A 19,484-nucleotide genomic window follows, 5' to 3' on the forward strand; every position below is an offset into this window, starting at 1 on the left:
AAATACTTAAGTACACAAAAAATATCTGGTAGACAAGGATAAGGGAAGTTGTTAACAAGTCTATGGAGGGAACATGAATAAATCCAAGAACATAGGTTAGAAAAGCAGCCATTGAGAGGAATGGAACCAGGACAGGAAGAGAAAAAGATATTAGGAACAAAGGTGAGGTACCATATGGCAAGAAAAAAAAAAAGGGTCTGAGACAATGATTGAGAGGGCTGAAAAAGTTTAACTAACAGGAGAAATTTGGTAAAGAAATTTAAGTGCCCATTTAAAAGTTTCAACCTGTACAAATTATACTTTCCATTGTACACGATTTATTTTAATAATTGAATACTTTATTTATTTATTTATTTATTTATTTATTTATTTATTTATCTCCTCACCTGAAGATATTTTTCCATTGATTTTTAGAGAGAGGGAAGGGAGAGAAAGACAGAGAGAAATACTGATGTGGGAGAAACACCTTGATTGGTTGCCTCCTGCACAAGCCCCGACCAGGGCTGGGAAGGAGCCTGCAACCGAGGTATGTGCCCTTGACCAGATTCGAACCTGGGACCCTTTGGTCTGCAGGCCGACGCTTTATCCACCGAGCCAAACCAGCTAGGGCAATAACTGAATATTTTTAAAGTATATTTTCACACTAGCAATTAAAAAAAATTGTTAAGAAAATGTGAAGCAACTGTAGCCCGTTTCCAAATGCTAGGATCAGAGATGAAGTTTATGAGTAGCACTCATTAGTATGTCAGGCAATATTAAGTTCTTTATGTAAGTTAACAACCGACTAATTGAACTTATTTCCTGCTTTTACAAAAATCTGAGCATTCTTGGAATACCCTCAGGTTTTTCCAGTTAAACGGTTTAGACTGAATGTTGATGTTGAAGACAGGTGGGAACCAAGTAGGTTTTGAAGGAAAAGTACACGAAGCCTTTCGTGGTTGACTACTTGAAGTTACATGAAGTGGAATGGGTGTGGAGCCAGAGTGTTTAGATCCTGGCTGCATTGCTTATGTATGCCCTGAGCTCGTGACTTCAGTTTCTCCCTCTGTAAACTGGGAATTATTCTGCCTCTTATGGTCATTGTGAGGATTCAATCATATAAATATATTGTGGCACTCGGTAGGTGATCAAGAAATGTTCATTTCTTTTTTCTTGGAGACTAAACATACCAGACAATATCAGTAGAGCAATCAGCAAAGCATTCAGCGTTCTTTCCCAGGGTCTTTTGGCTTCACTGGCAGCACAGATCTGAACCGGCAAAGAAATCATGAACTGTTTTTAATAAGTTTCACATAAAATTCTTATGCCCTAAGAATCTATTATTACACATAATTACAACAAGTAGATTTTGGGTCTAGGGATCTATATTTTAAAATCTAATAATTACAGAAACTCGCTTGTTCTATATTAACTTGAGGTCGCTAATTTCTTAGTTTAGAGCCAACATGGAATTTTATAAAGAATAAGGGAATAATAAGTATGTAGGCTACAAAAAGAACACTTCTATTTTTAGAACCAGTATCCACCAAATGGGAAATGTTAGTGATGTCTAATGAGATTTTTTGTACCAAGATTTGAGAAAATACTCTTGCTTCTGTTAACATTTACAAAGATGTATAAATGAATACAGATGATTATTTTTTAAGGATTTTATTTGAATAAGTCCCCCTTCCAATGTTATTACTGTCTAAAACCCCAGAGCATAAATATGCTACAACTGATTAAAAGTCACTATCGAGATGTGATGTTTATATTAGGGACCCTCAACAACTGTTTAACACTCATCTACGCTCATATTAATAAGTTGTGCTTACAGATGTATCCATAATTTTTTAAAAGAATTTTGTAAGTTTAATGTGAAATTTTAAAAAGTACAAATAGAAGTTCGCTTTCTTTAATTTATAAAAACACACGAGTAGAAACAAAAGCAAATTAAACATTACTACATTTATTTACACCACGACCTAGTTTTTCATACCAACTCTACCATTCAAACACTAGGAAGCAGGTGGCAATTTAGGAAAGAGAGAAAACAAAGACAACTTTTCTACCACGTGGATTCTATACTGCGTAGAGCTGTGCTCACAGAGACGGTGTCTCCGGCTTCTCTGTGCGGGAGTTGAGTTGTAAATAACACGGAACCTGTTCAAAAGCTGAGGGATGATGGGTTGTACGCTGATGCATTGTCATACCTTTCAAACAACGGTAGGGCTACCAGCTTGTCACTTTTAGGGACTGAAAACCAGGCTTTCTCTTGAAGTTGAACCAAAAATAACTTCTTATGTTCCCTCGGTTTTGAAATATGTGCAGGACGATATGGATACTGAGGAGGTTCAAAATTTGGTCTCCACCAGTTACCAATACAGTCACCAATGACCCAGGCTTGCAGGACTCCATCCTGATGACTATTTCTGTCATGAACGTCTTAGTCCTTCAACTTCATCTTCTCCTGGGTTCAGTTCACCACCAGGTAGTTTGAAGAAAGTTGTTCCCAGCTGGAGCAGTAACACATGGGGTAGCCGGTGCCCATGTACAATCAGAACCCCTTCTACAGTCCTGCTCATCCAATTTTATCAAATTCCTCACTCATGTGTTGAAATCTGTCTGCCATATAGAAGTTCCTTCCTTCCTTCCTTCCTTCCTTCCTTCCTTCCTTCCTTCCTTCCTTCCTTCCTTCCTTCCTTCCTTCCATTTTATTTTAAATATTTATTTATTTTTAGAGATAGGTGAAGGGAGAGGGAGAGAAGAACATTCATTGGAGAGCAAAACATCAGATTGGCTGCCTCCTGCACATGCCCTACCGGGGTGAGCCATCCTGCAACCCAGGCATGTGCTCTGATGGAGAATTGAACCAGCAACCCTTCTGTGCAAAGAACGACACCCAACCAACTGAGCCAGACCAGCCAGGACGAGAGTATAATTGGTAAGAGGGTAGTGGGTAATGGTGGGCCCCAAGGTGAGGCGCTTGGTCTGCTGGGTGTACTTGTTGCAGAAAAGGCTAACACCCCACTCCCTCCGCCAGTGGGTCTGCTAGCTATGGGGCGGGTGGCACCGCAGTCTTGCTGGTGAGCAAAGGGGGAGAGCCAGGGCGGCAGACTGTCCCGTTGGGCAGTGGTTATCTGCATCCCACTCAGCAGCCATTAACAGAGACATACCCATTCTTAACTCAGTGGTTTCCTGCTGAACTGAGCAAAAGAAAAAAAAAAAAAGATTGGCTTATTGATAAAGGGCAAATTCAGCCCCTTTAAAAAAATCTGGCAATATTTGAAGTAAAATTATAACGGAAATTTTAACTAAACTTTTAAAACGTTGACTAATAATTATATGTAAGAAGTAGTCCTTAAGTATGCCTATTTATATAATTTTCCATTTGAAATCTTGTTTAACATTTCCCTTATTAAGCCTCTAAATGTATTTTGTCTATTTTTTCCAACTAGATCATTTTAAAAATTAAAACCCCTCAATATTGTTCTTTGCTTTTTTGAATTTATATTATTCTCTTTATTGACATCTAATATTATTTTACTGAATTATTGAATCATTTATTCATTCACTCAGTTTAGGTGTGTCTCACACTATAGGGGTTTGCAGTTGCCTGTGTGCCTTACGCATAATTCTAGCCAAGGCAGCAGGAGAAACACTTAGAAGTGCATTTCTTGAACTGTTCTCAGCAGCCATTGTAACTTGCCTTTAGGGTTACAATCTCAGGGGGAGAAGGGTGGAAGTGAGTTACCAAATGTTGCTCCCCCTCCCCACGCACCCCCGCCCCAATCCAGATGTAAAGGAAAGAGGACAGGTGAGGGGTGAACTCCACAGTTACAACCATTGGCATGAGCAAGGAGGCTCTGAGGTGTGAGGATGGAGAGGGCCTTTTCACATCTGTGATTCCAAGTTACTAGCATGCCTTCTCCTCCACGCTTGCTCTGCTTTCTTTACTCACGCCTCTGTGACATCCTAGCTTCTTGCCCGAGAATTCTCAGGTCTGACAAGGAGAGGCTACAGGATCAACTCCAACTCTGCAATTCCACGATGTTCACTAAATCGTTTTATTTATTAATCTTGGTAAATGACAACACGCTTCTTTAAGCATAGATATCACTGTATAATATCTTTGTTAGGTTCAATGCATATCTTTTTTCTGTTACTGCACTAGTTTTACCTCCTAGCCTATCACACATATTTTGCATGCTTAAAATAGCCTCTAAAATGGATTCAATTTGTATGAAGTGTAAAGGGAAGAAATGACTCATTTCAGGGACTTCGACAAAAATAAGACGTGCTGCTGACATGGTCTGTAGGAGGACTGACGAAACTCATGGCCTGTTATAACTCCTGGGAGGGGTGGCGGGGTGAGGGAGATGGGGAGAAAACCAGGCTTCACAAAGGGGGGCCTATTTTAGCCGAGTCTCCACAGCTGTGTAGGAAACAAGGTAGCTCATGGGCAAAAACATGGAAAGTCTGGGGCTTCTTCTGAGAGTGCAAATATATTACTGTGCATGGAGCTTAGCTGGGGCCCTAATCATTAAGCCCTCAGAACAATGAGGTGCTTGGTTCGGGTCAGCATCAAACAAGTCTTAGGAACAAAGCCTGTGGCTCGTGGACCACAGAAACAGAGTTCTGGTCAAACTAAAGATAACATCGAGGCCTTCGTTGTGTTTCCGCTCCAGGCCCAGAAAAGCAGAATGACCGCCCTGTCCACATCCTTGCGAAGCTAGACAGAACAACGCCTAGGTGACATCAGGACCAGATGCTGATCGCCAACCCCTGTCCCAGCCCCAACCAATCAGTAGAGATGGAGACCCTAACTCCCTTAGTCACCATGATTAATGATGGCCCCCTATATAACCCATCTCCTGATAGCATCTGGAAATTGAAATCTGTTTTAAAAATCTCTCCAAATTTCATCGCTCTACAAATAAGTTTTTTTTCCTTTTTCCATATCCGTTTCTGATTTGCATCCAAAGGCATATATTTTAGTTGTATATGTATTTTTATTCCTTAGTTTGTGTAATATTAAGTTGAAAATTTTAAATATTCATGGTTCTTTCTGGCAAATTTAGTTATTCTTCTATTACATAAGGTAATTCAACAGGTTTAAAACCCAGGCTTTTGGCAATGAGTTGACAATAATTACCTTTGTATAAGGGTGGAGTTCCCTTGTTTCTTTACACTTCTCCACTCTTGCAAACCATCCTGCTCCCACCAAACAGCTGACCCAAAGGTGACTCATGTTCTTCACACAAACACACCTTTAATTTATACACTTCCTACATCTGAAATGCCTCTTACTCCATTCAAACTCTTTCCATAAAAAATGTTTAATTTAAAAAATAAATGCCAAATTACAGGAAATCTTATACACTTCCCCACTGGGATGCCTCTCACTCCATGCAAATTCTATCCATTAAAAACAGTTTAATTTTAAAAATGTCGCTTTATAGAAAACTTGGAAAATATAAGAAGAAATATTACCTGTAAAACTACTCCCTTGTACAAAATGATATATTTTGGTCCATTTGGCCTAGCCTTTTTAAAGCTAGTTTTTAAAATTGTGGAAGTAATACAGAGCTTTTCTTTCCAGTAATGGCAGAACAGCTTGGGCAAAGTCTCTCACAAATAACAATAATGGATTCTGGGCACTCTCCCTCCTGGGAGCACAGCACACCTGCCTCTCTCCCCTTCCCTGTCTCCTTCCCCGCACCAGGCCGGTTTTCCTGGCCTCTCTCATCCTCCTAAGCTCTGGGGGTCCTTTTTTGCCTCTGTAACTTGTTTCCTGGGCCCATTTCTTCTACCAATCACTTCTTCTACCTCTGAGGCTTTCTAAATAAACTTCCTCTTATCAAACAAACAATTACGGACTCTGGACAAAATATAAGAAATAATTAGAGAATGACCAACAGCAGGCATAAATTGGAGAGAACTCTGCCCTGGGAAAAAGGGAACTACACTTGGTGAGATCCATGTTTAAACAGATTTACTCCTGAGGGTGTTCCCTGTGAGTGCAGTGGAGGGCAGCTAGAACTTAAGTTGGATCTTGCAGCCTGAGGTGTCAGAGGACAGGGTTTGGGGCTGCTAGAACAACTGAAAACTGAGGGAAGATTTTGGAGATAAGAGCCAGAGATATGAGAGTCCCAAAATCTGTGTATAAACTTCCTTCAAATTCTTGGATGGCCTCTTAATTGCGCATGCATGGTCTCCGAAAGCTCAGGAAAGCAGCAACTAGAAAATGCTGAGGAGAAATTTTGGTTGTTGCCTACCAGGAAAGAGATAGAATATGGGTTTTGAAACCTACCTATATTCTTAGTCCACTTGGCTGTTATAACAAACTAGTGACCCGGTGCACGGATTCGTGCACATTGAAAGGAAATTAATTAGAAGGTGGACAGTGGGGCTGGACTGGGCGAGATGGGCCGGACACACCCTGGAGACAACCTTCCGAGGTCCCTTCCCAGCCGGCTGCACCTGCGGCGGTGTGGAGTGAGTGGGGTCCCTCCAGCAGGTGGGGGTCCCTTGGCCTGGTGGAATTGCTTGGATCCACTAGGAATTGGGCTCCCTCCTCTCTGGTTCTGGGGTGCATCACCCAAGAACTGCCACTGCCAAGTCACCGCAGCTTGGCAGCTCCTGTGTTGAGCATCTGCCCCCTGGTGGTGTGGGTGGGTCATATCTACTGGCTGGTCAGAAGGTCACTTAGCCTTTTATATATATATATAAATAGTCCATAGACTAGAAGCCCAGTGCATGAAATTTGTGCTTGGGGGTGTGTGTGTCCCTCAGCCCAGCCTGCACGCTCTCCAATCTGGGACCCCTTGAGAGATGTCCGACTGTCGTCTAAATGGGCAGGATCGGGCCTAAATGGGCAGCCGGACATCCCTCTCACAATCCAGGACTGCTGTCTCCCAACTGCTCACCTGCCTGCCTTCCTGATTGCTCCTAACCCCTTCTGTCTGCCAGCCTGATCACCCCCTAACCACTCCCCTGCCAGCCTGATTGATGCCTAACTGCTCCCCTGCCAGCCTGATTGCCCCTAACTGCCCTCACCTGCAGGCCTGGTCCCCCCTAACTGCCCTCCCCTGCAGGCCTGGTCCCCCCTAACTGCCCTCCCCTGCAGGCCTGGTCCCCCCTAACTGCCCTCCCCTGCAGGCCTGGTCCCCCCTAACTGCCCTCCCCTGCAGGCCTGGTCTCCCCCAACTGCTCTCCCCTGCAGGCCTGGTTCCCCCACAACTGCCCTTCCCTGCAGGCCCGGTTGCCCCCAACTTCCCTCCTTTGCCAGCCTGGTCACCCCAAACTGCCCTCCACTGCAGGCCTGATCCCTCCCAGCTGCCCTCCTCTGCTGGCCATCTTGTGTCCACATGGGGGCAGCCATCTTGTATGTTGCAGTGATGGTCAATTTGCATATTACTCTTTTATTAGATAGGATATCACAGGCTGGCTTATAAATATTAATCATTTATTTCTCACAGTTCTGGAGGCTGGAAGTCCAAGCAGAGTCAGGGAGGGCCTTCTTCCAGGTCACAGATTTCTCATTGTGTCCTCACATGGTGGGAGGATATAGGGAGCTCTGTAGGATCTCTTTTATAAAAGCACTAATCCCATTCGTGAAAGTTCCACCCCATTATGTAATCACCTCCTAAGGCCCGTTCCTAATACTATAACATTGGGTGTTAGAAATAAATCATGTGAATTTTAGGGAGACACAAACATTCAGACCACAGTACCTACTAAGTCAGAGGGGCTTGGTAAACACTTCAAAAAAAGTTTTCCTTTTTTTTCTCTTAAATGCTTTTATTGATTTCAGAGAGAGGAAGGGAGAGGGAGAGAGATATAGAAACAATGATGAGAGAGGAACATTGATCAGCTGCCTTCTGCAGGACCCCTACCTACTGGGGGTAGAGCCCGCAACTCAGAGGCATGTGCCCAGACTGGAATCTCTGGTTTATAGGTCAACCATGAACCACACTGGCTGGGCAACACTTCAAGTTTTCAGTCAAAAATAGAGAGGGGCCATACCTTTAGAGTAAAAACTATTTTCCAGGACTAAAGTTTTGCTCAAATGTTAAGAATAAATTGGAAGTAGATCCATCATAAAAGTATATAAAGTAAGCTTACAGAAGTTCAGAGTCATCAACCAGTAACTTAGCTGCCTGCTAGAATGGAAATCAGAACTCTTCAGTGGAAAATGAATTCATGTTCATGGACAATTATTATCTACAATGTCCAGGATAAAATATATTAAACATGTAGAGAAACAGATAATGTGACTCAAGATCAAGAGAAAAAGTAGTTAATAGTAACAGACCCTGACATGACCCATATGTTAGAATTAGCAGGCAAGAACTTTAAAGCCGTTATAATTTTTTTCAAAGACTTACAGGAACAAAATAGTCATAGGCCTCAAAGGTAAGAAGACAGTTATGTTGATTTTTAAAATTTTAAGCTTGCAAGACACCTCGATTTTTAAGACACTTGCCTTCCCATACCTGCAGTTTTAGGCTTTTTGTCTCTCTAGCAAGCAGAGAAAAAGTGATGTTAAGGGGATTGGCTACCCCCGCCCCACACCACCCCGAAGTGTATGGGGCTGTTGTGAAGTTGCTTGTCTCATATAAAAAAATTCCTTCTGGCCGGGCCAGCGTGGCTTGAGTGTAGACCTATGAAGCAGGAGGACATGGTTTGAATCCTGGTCAGGGCACATGCCCTGGTTGCAGGCTCCATCCCTCCTGTGGGGCGCGCAGGAGGCAGCCGATTAATGATTCTCTCTCATCATTGATGTTTTTCTCTCTTTCCCTCTCTGAAATCAATAAAAATATATCTTAAAAAAACCCTTCTGTTTTATTTGATTTCCTAGTAAAATGGACTCGTTTTGTCTGCATGTGCCCTTTCCCCCATCCAGGGTATATGTGTGATGATGGGACACATGAACTTTTATTTTTAAACCATCACTGGTGTTACTCAAGGTTTGTTCTCTATATGATCATAACTTAATTTTTACAATATCCTGTTATACATATTAATAACGCACTACAACATTCGCTAATAACTGATTACTATAATCGTGTTGCATTCATTTCTCTTACTCGCCTTTCGCGCAGGCGCACCATTTCTCTCCACTAATACTAGCAGCGAATACTTTAGCAGCCGATGGCCACATCATTAATCTTGTACTGACTTGTTTGGTATGCGCAACAGGAAATATTTTGCTTTCAGAGAACAAGAAAAATAGGTTTATTTGTGTTACACTTATTAATTTGTGCATGTATTGAGTGTCTGGAAAGTTAATGTTCAAGAAAAAATATTAACTTTTATTAAAATGTTCTATTATGTTAACGATGACTCATTTATTTCAGCCCTTTGTATTCAGTATGTCTCTATCGAAATAAACCTGTTTCTATGAAAATTGAAGCTTTTGTTTTTTTGCGGCCCACACAAACTTAAACCTTGTTTATTTGGCCTGTGTTAGCCTTTGAGTTTGACATGCTTGTTCTAAGATGAAACAATACTACTAAAATTTTCTTTTAATTCCTTACCCAAGGATATGTTTTTCATTGATTCTAGAGCGAGAGGAAGGGAGAAAGAGAAATACTGATGTGAGAAACATCAATAAGTTGCCTCCCACACGTGCCCTGGGGACCAAACCCAGAACCTGGGTACGTGCCCTTACCAGGAATCGAACCTGCGACCCACCCATGCACAGACAACACTGCAACCACTGGGCCACACCAGCCAGGGCATTACTATTACATTTTTTAATACCACAAGATTGTTTGGAATTACTAGTTATCAGCTAGTAAAGCTGAGATTTACACCTACACCTGACTGGAATCCAAAGCTCTTTCCACCGTGTCAAGTGTTTAAAAATCAGTACCCTAAATCTTAGCTCTATGGACCCCACAAAAGTTTGATTCAAATTGTGTGCTAAAATGCATAAACGTTATAAAAACAATACACTTAGACACATGCACAACTGCACAACACTGGAGAGCACTAGTGGTCTACTTATACTGCCAAGTGACCTCACTTTTGTGTGGAGCTTTCCCTGCCCTGTACGTGTGTTTGATATTCTTTAGGGCAGAACATATTCACTCACATAAAATAGTATAGTACCAAAACATCGGCTTAGCACATTATAAAAGCAAGTGCAGATAAGGTGCATCTGCTCAGCAGTACTCTAAAACCCATACAATAACAAATGACGGAGTCATGCTATCTTATAGAGGCCTATTTTGAGTAATTTCTTTTGGGGTGGGGTCAACTCTATGAGTAATGCAAAATACACATTTATCTGTTTTATACATTGGTATCCCCCATTTTTTCACTGGAGAAAAATTTGCTGCTAATACCACAGCACTATTAATTTTACTTGGGAATAAAAGATTCTTGGGAATTAAGCCCTGATCAATTTTAAAAAATCTGTTTTTGAAGAATGCAAAAGAAGTTCTTTTGCATATCGGTATGTGAAAATCTTTTACAAATTTATCGGGTATAGCCGAAACCGGTTTGGCTCAGTGGATAGAGCGTCGGCCTGCGGACTCAAGGGTCCCAGGTTCAATTCCTGTCAAGGGCATGTACCTTGGTTACCCAGTAGGGGGTGTGCAAGAGGCAGCTGATCGATGTTTCTCTCTCATTGATGTTTCTATCTCTCTATCCCTCTCTCTTCCTCTCTGTAAAAAATCAATAAAATATATATATAAAAAAATTTATCGGGTATAGTTAGAATTTATACCAAGGAGTCAACTGGCTGCTTGGGCAATAAGGCATTAATATTTAAGTCCCATTAAAGGGCAAGTGGTTTAGTAACAGTAACTCCTAACTAGATGTGGGGGTGAGGATGTGGCATGACAGAAAAAAAAAAAATCAAGGAACACATTTCCCAAGGATAACCAAGTATTTTAAGCCTAAAATATAGACTCATAGGTGATTTATGCAATTTCATGCAAATAAATTTCATGGGAAAAGTCCTCGATTAAGAATTGGCAATAATCAACACTAAATTGGGTTAAGAGCTCTATTCTGTATGAGGCTTGGAATGTTGAACAGTTAATAATCTACAAATCTTAGCTTTCTCACATATAAAATGAAGATAGACTTTATCCAATCTGTTGTAAGGATCAAATAAGGTAGACTATTGAAATGGACTTATATCCAAACAAAATTTCAAGAAAAATTGAGTGTGAGGAAGGGAAAGTAAATCTTTCTTTTCTATTCCCATTCTCTCAGACCTACAAGGACAAAATACAGACCCTACTAGCTGGGTATTACTCAGAGCAGAATCTACTTATATTGTTCATTTCTTCAAAATATTCCCCCTTCTTTCTCTTCAGCCTTTAAAAATGAAAATGTAGTAAATTTTTGTGACCTAGATGTTTACTGAAATGTAAGCAATAAAAAGCTTGGATAACTTAGCTCAAAAAAGTTTACACCTAATAAACTTTAGAAAACTTGTAATAAAATTATAGTAAGATAGATTTATGTGACCTGATTCTAGAATCTTAAACTTCTGACGCCTATGTTTTTATTTTGAATTTATTACTTTGTAATCTGGTCACTTTGTAGGCATGGGACAGCAATATGACTCTCTCCATACCACTTGCCTAAGAAAAGGACCACTCTGTTTAAACAGCACTCAAAAAACCTTTCCAAAGTGCAAGTCAAGAAATTTAGTTATACACAGAATAAAATAGGAAAATAAATATTTCATTCTATACCCAATCCTTTTGGACAGCAACTCTCGTATGCACATGATCTCTGTTGAACATGCACACTCAAGATACACAGAGACCACACACATACAACTTGGAACATCACAGAAAAGACTCCTTAACAGCCAGCTTTCATCTTTGCAACCAAAGATTTTCACGAGCAAGATATGACTAATGGATAGTTAATAACTGTTAATTAGATTTGCTCTGTATTCTGCTTATATGAAAAAGTGAAGGCTATTATATCTTGTGGGAAATACATGGTCCTAGCTTGAAGAAAATTTGGTACTCTGGATATTTTCTTCCTATAAGACTCAGTGAGTGTTGACACTGGGAATCATGACTATTTCAAATCAGCCAGGATTAAATCTTTAAGCAAGGTAATACAGCCTAATGGATTAATGAATATCTGCTTTGCTTTTTTATATGAATACTCTCCTAGAAAGTTCTATAGCTGCTCTTCATTTGGCTTTGCAGTATTGGCATGTGGAATTATTTTTTTATGGAGGACAAACAACAACTGTAAAAATCTATCATTCTGTGAGCATTGCACAGGGAAAATACTGGGAAGTAAAAAGGAGAGAGTCCAACTCTCGTACTGATTTAAACACAGGCTTACTACAAATCCTCTACCCAACTGAAAGTGCCTCTTACCTAGTTATATGTGTTAGTAGATTGGGATTGACCAAATCTAGGTTGGAAAATGATCTAATATTTTACATCTCAATGGAATATTATCTTTATCTGTGTCTCAAGCCGATGTTTGCAGCTAAGAAAAAGCACAGGTTTAATTTAGAAGCCACCAAATGTTTATGCAAATGATATCTTATGCTACAAAGCTACTACCTTGAGACATTGTTAGCATTACTTTTTACCCACTTATCATAAAAAACTAGTTCTCAGATTCTGCATACAGACAGCTTTATGTAAAATATATAAACATTTGTCCAAATTGGTACACAGATTGCATAAATATGGCAATTAAGACTGCATTTACAGATGTGCATGTACAATGTTACGTAAATTGTCACAATATTACAATTTCAAAAATTATTCAAATTGGAATCAAAGTAAAATAATTAGTGAAAAAATACCCATGCAGAATTTAAATGTCTCAGAACAAAATTTAAAATGTCTCAGTAAAAGTTCACACATTTAAAATAGTTTTATTCATTTTATTTGTATATGTCAAAATACATTTTTATTTCCAAAATAGTGGGTTTTGCAACTAGTTTCATGCAGAAACAAGGTCTGCTCAATACTACCAATAAAATCAATATAGCACAGTAGCTGTTCAGTTTTAGATACAAAGAATAAATAACCTAAATACAAAACACTAAAATATTAGAAACATGTATTTAATCATTCTTCACAGGCACCCAAACCTCACAAATAGTCCTTAGCATGCCTAACTGTTGTGCAACCCGAACATGTTGCAGTCACTCAAACTGATCAATTATCTGGATATTTTACGTCCATATAAGACCATGGAAATTCTCTATATTCAGACCCACCATTCATACAGTTCAAATATAACCAAAAATAAAATTCCCACAACTATCCTTGTACCTTTAAAAATCAAGAATCCTGAGCTTGGTAGTAAGAGCATAACCTTCTATCTTCATAAAACCAATCGAGAGAGAGGACTTGAAATCCTGCTTACCAAAACACCTTTCCCAACCCCAAAGTAATCTAAAATAGGCAGTAGAACACAATGACCTTTTAAAATGAAGGGGTACAAATTCACATTTGATATAGTATACAATACAATCAATATTACAATTAGCTACTATAAGCTTTACAATGTACAATTTATTCAAATGGCTGAACTGTTCAGTGGTTAAGGAGACAGTTATGTGCCCGAAAGATGTAATATTTTTGCCTGGTTTAATGAAAATATAAAAGCTATTTTTGTCCAAATAAAAGCCATCTCCATTATGTACTTGATTTTACTTTTTTTTTTTTTTTTAAAGGCCACTGAAATGTATAAAATGGTCTGAACATCATGGTGGTATAGAAGTCAATGCCTCTTCACATGGCAATAACAGTGCATTTTAACATTAACTCACGGTTAAGTCTGCAAATGATTTCATAGCATTACTTTGGCTAGCACAACAGTTTTAGACAGCACTCAGATAAATATCAGTATGTGAAATGTGAAGCAATTATCTTATGCAACTTTAATTATGGTTGAATACTATCAAATAAAAACTGAAAATAAGAGTAAAAGCACTTTACAGTAGAAAACTTTTATAAAGATAGGGCTCCACATAATGTGTTACTTTTAAAGTCTTTATATCACATTGTTAGCAAATTCAGTTTTTAACACTATGATGGAGTAGCCTACTTCTCATTAACAGACATTTGAAATAAGAAAATAGTCAAGCATGCCATATGGTGTTCTAAAAATCAAAACAATACACTTATTTATATATACAGCATCACTCAGTACCTGCTAAAATGAATGTGAAGATTATAGAATCTAACATCTTGTACTACAATAATAAAAAACAAACAAAAACAAAAAAGTGACCAATGAAGGCAGAAAACAGGACTTAAAAGAACCTAACCTCAACTGACTTTAAAGCATTCATATAAGAAATAAATGCAATATTGCACAAATAGTGAAAGCAAATGTTCCACCAAGCAATTCAGTTCCAGGTGGGACACAACACAGCATCCGCCTAATACATGAGCCTAATAATACATGACAATGACCTCAGAAGAGCAAGTGTTCTTTTCTGTAAATGAAAAAGCCGTGAAAACATAGAAAAGTCTGCCACATGAAGTGTTACAAGGAAAAACATACAAACCCAAACTTAGATGTAAAGCAAAAAAAATTTAAATATTGAAAAACTGGAAACGGTGGCACATCAAAAATGTTGAATAACTGTCTTCTGTGAGAGCTGCAAGTTTTTGTTGACACAAAAGTATTTATGTACAACTAAGGCTTACTGGTTAAATATCTGAGGCATATCTGGCCTTGAACACTTTCCTTATATGCTGGAGCTGTAAACAAGTTTTCTCAGTCTTTAAAAAAAAATCTTCTCAGCAGCTGCATTAACATGAAACAATGGTCTTGATACAAGAAAAAAAAAAAAAAAAAACCCAGAAAATTTAAACAAAACAAAACTCCAAGATAAGAGGGCATTTGGCAGGATATCCGGAAATGACAGTCTCCAAGGACTCTTTCCAGGTTTCCAGTGACTGTCAATTATGGTCCACTGGGTTACTAATATGTGCAATTCCATTATTTGCTGCTTTTTATTTTATTTGGAAAGTTTGCTTATAACTCTGATCAAGGCCCCATTTTCGTCCTTTAGCCTCTGGTTGTCTGCTTTTAGGTCTGGTAACATCTACGAGGGGAAAAATGAAGAAAAAGTTTTGCCTCAGTAAAAATATAAAATATTATTCTTAATAAATGTTATATTTTCACCACAAGACACATGAACAAGCTTTGTCAGTTATATATTTTTCTAGTGGCTAAAACATATAGCAGGAAGAAAAAAAACTAACCCCCAACTTGTGATGCTCATTAGTTTAATAAATGATGGAATGAACAGTTTATTCTCCCAAAGTTATCAGTTGAAATGTACTAAATCACTTGATATTATGACCCACAAGCACACATATTAGAACAGCCAAGAAAAGGAAGCCTGTTTTTGTTAGGTTAAAATGGAGCTGAAAGGGAGCTCCTTTAAGAGTTCCTGTCAGTACTAAACCAAGGCTTTTTGCTCAATTTACTTCAGACCTCAAACCATAACACTTACATATTTCACAAGAAAATCATCATATTTGGGAAAGTTTTGAGGGATTTAGACTTGTTCTAAATTATTCAAATTCTTTAAAGGATTCACCTATGGTACTAAGTTTAAGTGACTAGTACAATGTCCGAAATTAGGTGCTCATTAAATGACAACAAAGCAATTATTACTATTATGAGATAGAATAAAATAACTTATCAGCAAAAGTAGTAAGCCTGTATTTATAAAAATGTTCAAGAATAGAAAAATAACCAGTTATTTGGAACAAACAGAGAAACACACCCTCACATTCTCAAAATAAAGCAAATCCATTTTCTGTTTTATAGACAAACTGAACGAGGGGGTGAAAATATTGTAAGTGACATGGATTTTCCACCAAGTAGAATGATTTAAACTACATGTGCTCTGCTAGATTTGCTAGGAAATGGACAGCTTATATTTTGGACATTGAAGCATACTTTTCAAGATATTTAGCAAAATATAAGCAAAATCTATATGAAAAGTTTAATTTTATGTGGACCCAACCAATTTTTACCTGTGTTCGAAATGTATGGATATAAAATACAGTAATCTGAAGTTTATGTATGAAGTTTATGTATTAAGAGAACTAAGTGAATATTAAGATGGCCCTAACTGAAAGTGACATTTTGAAAAACAGATAATGCATGCTTAATCTTCAGCTTCAACATATATTATGTGTACAACACATTATGTTCCATTTTCTTTCTAGTTAAGAATTTGAAATATAACAGCCATATTTTTAAGCCCTAAAATATTTGTAGAGCCAAAATGTGTACAAGCTTTGTGAAAGTGGAGACTTTTACTTAAATTCCAAAATCATTCCCTAAGTTTACTGTACGTAGTTTAAATATAGAATTAGTGACACTTTCTAACATTCTGAGAAGCCATGCATAATTAAGGTTATATGATAAGCTCCAGACAAAATGGCATTAATTTGTAAAAGTGAACTCAAGACACGCTTACTAATACAAAAACACCTGCCTGGCTCTACCAAGAAGAAATGATGAAACTATAAATTATAGGTTCACAGACTGCAGTTTCCTACACAACCCTGAGCGCTTGGCTACCACTCTTGTCAAGGCCCTATTCTCAGTCAGCAGTCGTTCATTTAACTCTCTCAGAGTTTGAATTTGCTTTATTTGATGCAGGTTCTGCAGGAATCAGAACATAAAGAAATAAAAATAAAAAATAAGAAAATGGAAAAGAGTACAATAAAAACAAAGAATCACAGACAATGAATATAAGAAAAAATTAATTCTTAAAAAATATTCCATGAGATCTACAAAGATATACAGTGTAGTCCTAAAAGTCCCTATCAAACAAAATACATAAGCAAATAAAATCCAAAAAATTTGTCTACAAAGGCACTCAATAACAATGTTCTAAGAAGTAACCAAGTAATTTAATACTAAAACACTTAAATCTTGAAATTCTAGTTCTATGGGCCCAACTTCCTATTCATTAGTTTCTAATTCATAGTGTGAAAGAGATATTTTATGCAAGACAATGTGATAAGAGTTAATTAACTATGCTGTTTTTTCTTTTTATGCAAAGTGTTCCTTCCAACATTCAAAACAAATAGTTATTTCCACAGGAAATGCAGAATTTGATAAAATACAGCTCTGTTTGTCTACTATTCTAATATCCTTTATTTTCAAAGGAGAATATTTTTATATTAAAACATCTCCACCATTTATTCTCCAAGAAACAGCATGTGAATGTGAAGAATAAATAATGAATCCCATATCTTATAGTCATTATTATCTAATATGTTCTGTACCTGAACATCAAAAGTTCCACAAAAATTGATTAACAAAAAGATATGTGTGTTAAGTACTTTTCTAGCCCACCTAAGACCTGGATTTAGGAAGAAAGAGAAGCTTGGATATAGATAAATCACAAATTGCATAAACAGTCTTGAGAACAATTACTGTGAACATAACACCTATAACAGTACTATAAAATTTAGTTCCTAAACAGCACTATGTCTCATAAGTAGCATGGTTTATACTTACTTTGAGCTCTTCTTCCATTTCAGATATTCTTCTTTCTAGAGCTCTTCGTTCCTAGATCAATTTAAAGTAACAATATTAAGTATATAATAATTATATTCTTACATTCTCTTCTAAATTGTGAAATAGTGCCACTTGAGAATCAAAAATCAAATCAGGAGCAGTGTAGAAAAAGATGTGATGCCAGTGATGTGTAAAGAGCTTTCTAAAATTTGAGAGAAAGAAATATGAAAGTCATTATTTGCATTACTTTCTATAAGCTCTTTCTTTAAAGCTTTGACTTTCTGGTAAGATGCTACATAACATTTTAGCTCACGTAAAACGCAAGGATAGAGTAAACCAATACTGAAGACTTAGGATTGTATAGGAAAAAAACAAAAACAAAAAACTCACACAAAGATGCAATTATTCTACAGTGATAGAAGCAGAAAAGCCAGAAGCAAACGTGACTAAAATATCTGTATTTTAAAATTTCAATAGTATCTATGAGAAGTTCATCTCTTCCACCAAATTATTTACTAGCCATTATTTACCCAACTGACTTCATAGCTTATTCAGTTGATACTGTGTAGCATTAATGCAGTGAATCCAATGAAGAAGCAACTGCAGCATTTATTTTATGTTAAATTACTTTATTTCAAAGAGTGACAGGCAAAGGCAACATACATTTTTGCAGTGTACTGTTTTATTCTCCCTCAAATAATAAGCATTCTAGGGTGTTATGCAAAAAAGCAAGCAGCAATAATTAATGTGCTGTAAAACTTTGGTTAGGTCATACCGCCCAGAAGATACTGACTCTTGCCGGTCACCTTTCAGATACAAACCATTTAAATTTAGTTTAATTATACCGAAACTACTTCCAAGACACTCTTTCCCAGATTAATAATTAATGTTCATATTTAGTGAAGCAGTACATTTACTGTAAATGTTAATGTTTTTAAGGGTATGTAATTTTAAAAAATAGATGGAATCCTACTAGTTTGATAAGTACCATGTTATTCTATTATCAGCATGTTATTTTCTATAAACAGACCTTTCTCCTACTTAATAATACAGTCATGACAAATTTATAAAAAACAATGCACTTCTCAAAATACTAGGACATATGTCATATTTAATTCTCATAAATTTTTGAAATATCAGAAATAGCATAAAAGCCTATTTTCTCCTACTGATAAGTAATTTCCCCACCACCTCAATTTTATTAGGTGACTTCAAGATTTTAACTACTTAGTGATAAAGACAAGAACACCATACTAAATTGCCTTGTTGCCCAACTGACAACCATAAAGTTATAGGAAATTCCTGATGTCTGACAAATAAACTTACTAACATTCAAAAATATGGTTATGAGAAAATGCATGTAAAGTGCTAATCCCAGAATCTGCACTTAAGAAAGTGCTGAAGGAATGTTAGTAGTTATCATTAATACTATGACTGTCACTGTCTGTTAAATTGAGAGTGAATTAGCTACTTTGTAACTTATCTGCATTTGACAGACAGAAGAGGTCAGGTGAGAATGTCAGAAAACAAAAATATGTATTGTGTGCCTAAGCTTAGGAAAAACAAAGGATAAACATCAAAATATCAGTTCTCTCTCATGACAGGTTGATGGATGATTTTATTTTTTCTTTTGCTAAATTTTTTGTGATAAATATATATTTTTGATTAAGTTATCTGCCTTTTCATCTCAACCATAATATGGATAACAGAGAAGTGAGTGGTTTTTATTTCTACATGTTAGATATAAAATTCAATAATAGTTCTATTGTGAAAGAAAATAATAATTAATATTAAATTTAATAAAATAACTGATTCAAATTTTAGCAGTTAGTTAGTTATACAATAGTTTACACACACACACACACACACACACACACACACACACACATTTTTTATTGACTGATTTGAGAGAGAGAGAGAAACATAGATTTGTTGTTCCACATATTTGTGTAATCACTGGTTGATTCTTGTATGTGACCTGACCAGGGATC

At 37.3% G+C, this 19,484-nt stretch overlaps 1 protein-coding gene and 1 pseudogene across 4 annotated transcripts in view; both read right to left on the reverse strand.

The window, feature by feature from the left end:
- Positions 1-1,958: 1,958 nt before the first annotated feature.
- Positions 1,959-2,611, reverse strand: LOC307101088 (cleavage and polyadenylation specificity factor subunit 5-like; annotated as a pseudogene). Its single transcript has one exon. The product of its transcript is annotated as a cleavage and polyadenylation specificity factor subunit 5-like (transcript).
- An 8,781-nt stretch (positions 2,612-11,392) lies between these two features.
- PPP1R12A (protein phosphatase 1 regulatory subunit 12A) overlaps positions 11,393-19,484 on the reverse strand; it is a 153,019-nt gene continuing 144,927 nt past the window's right edge. Inside the window, exons 24-25 of one of the 3 annotated variants that reach the window (XM_079775925.1) lie at positions 17,494-17,544; positions 11,393-15,049 (exon numbers count right to left, since the gene is read on the reverse strand). In XM_079775925.1, the coding sequence (XP_079632051.1) occupies positions 14,963-15,049; positions 17,494-17,544 (138 nt within the window). In that variant the 3' untranslated portion in view covers positions 11,393-14,962. The other 2 variants (XM_079775926.1, XM_079775927.1) reach the window with 2 other exon arrangements.

The sequence above is a fragment of the Cnephaeus nilssonii genome (assembly GCF_951640355.1).
Source record: "Cnephaeus nilssonii genome assembly, chromosome: 6".
NCBI classification, from domain to species: domain Eukaryota; kingdom Metazoa; phylum Chordata; class Mammalia; order Chiroptera; family Vespertilionidae; genus Cnephaeus; species Cnephaeus nilssonii.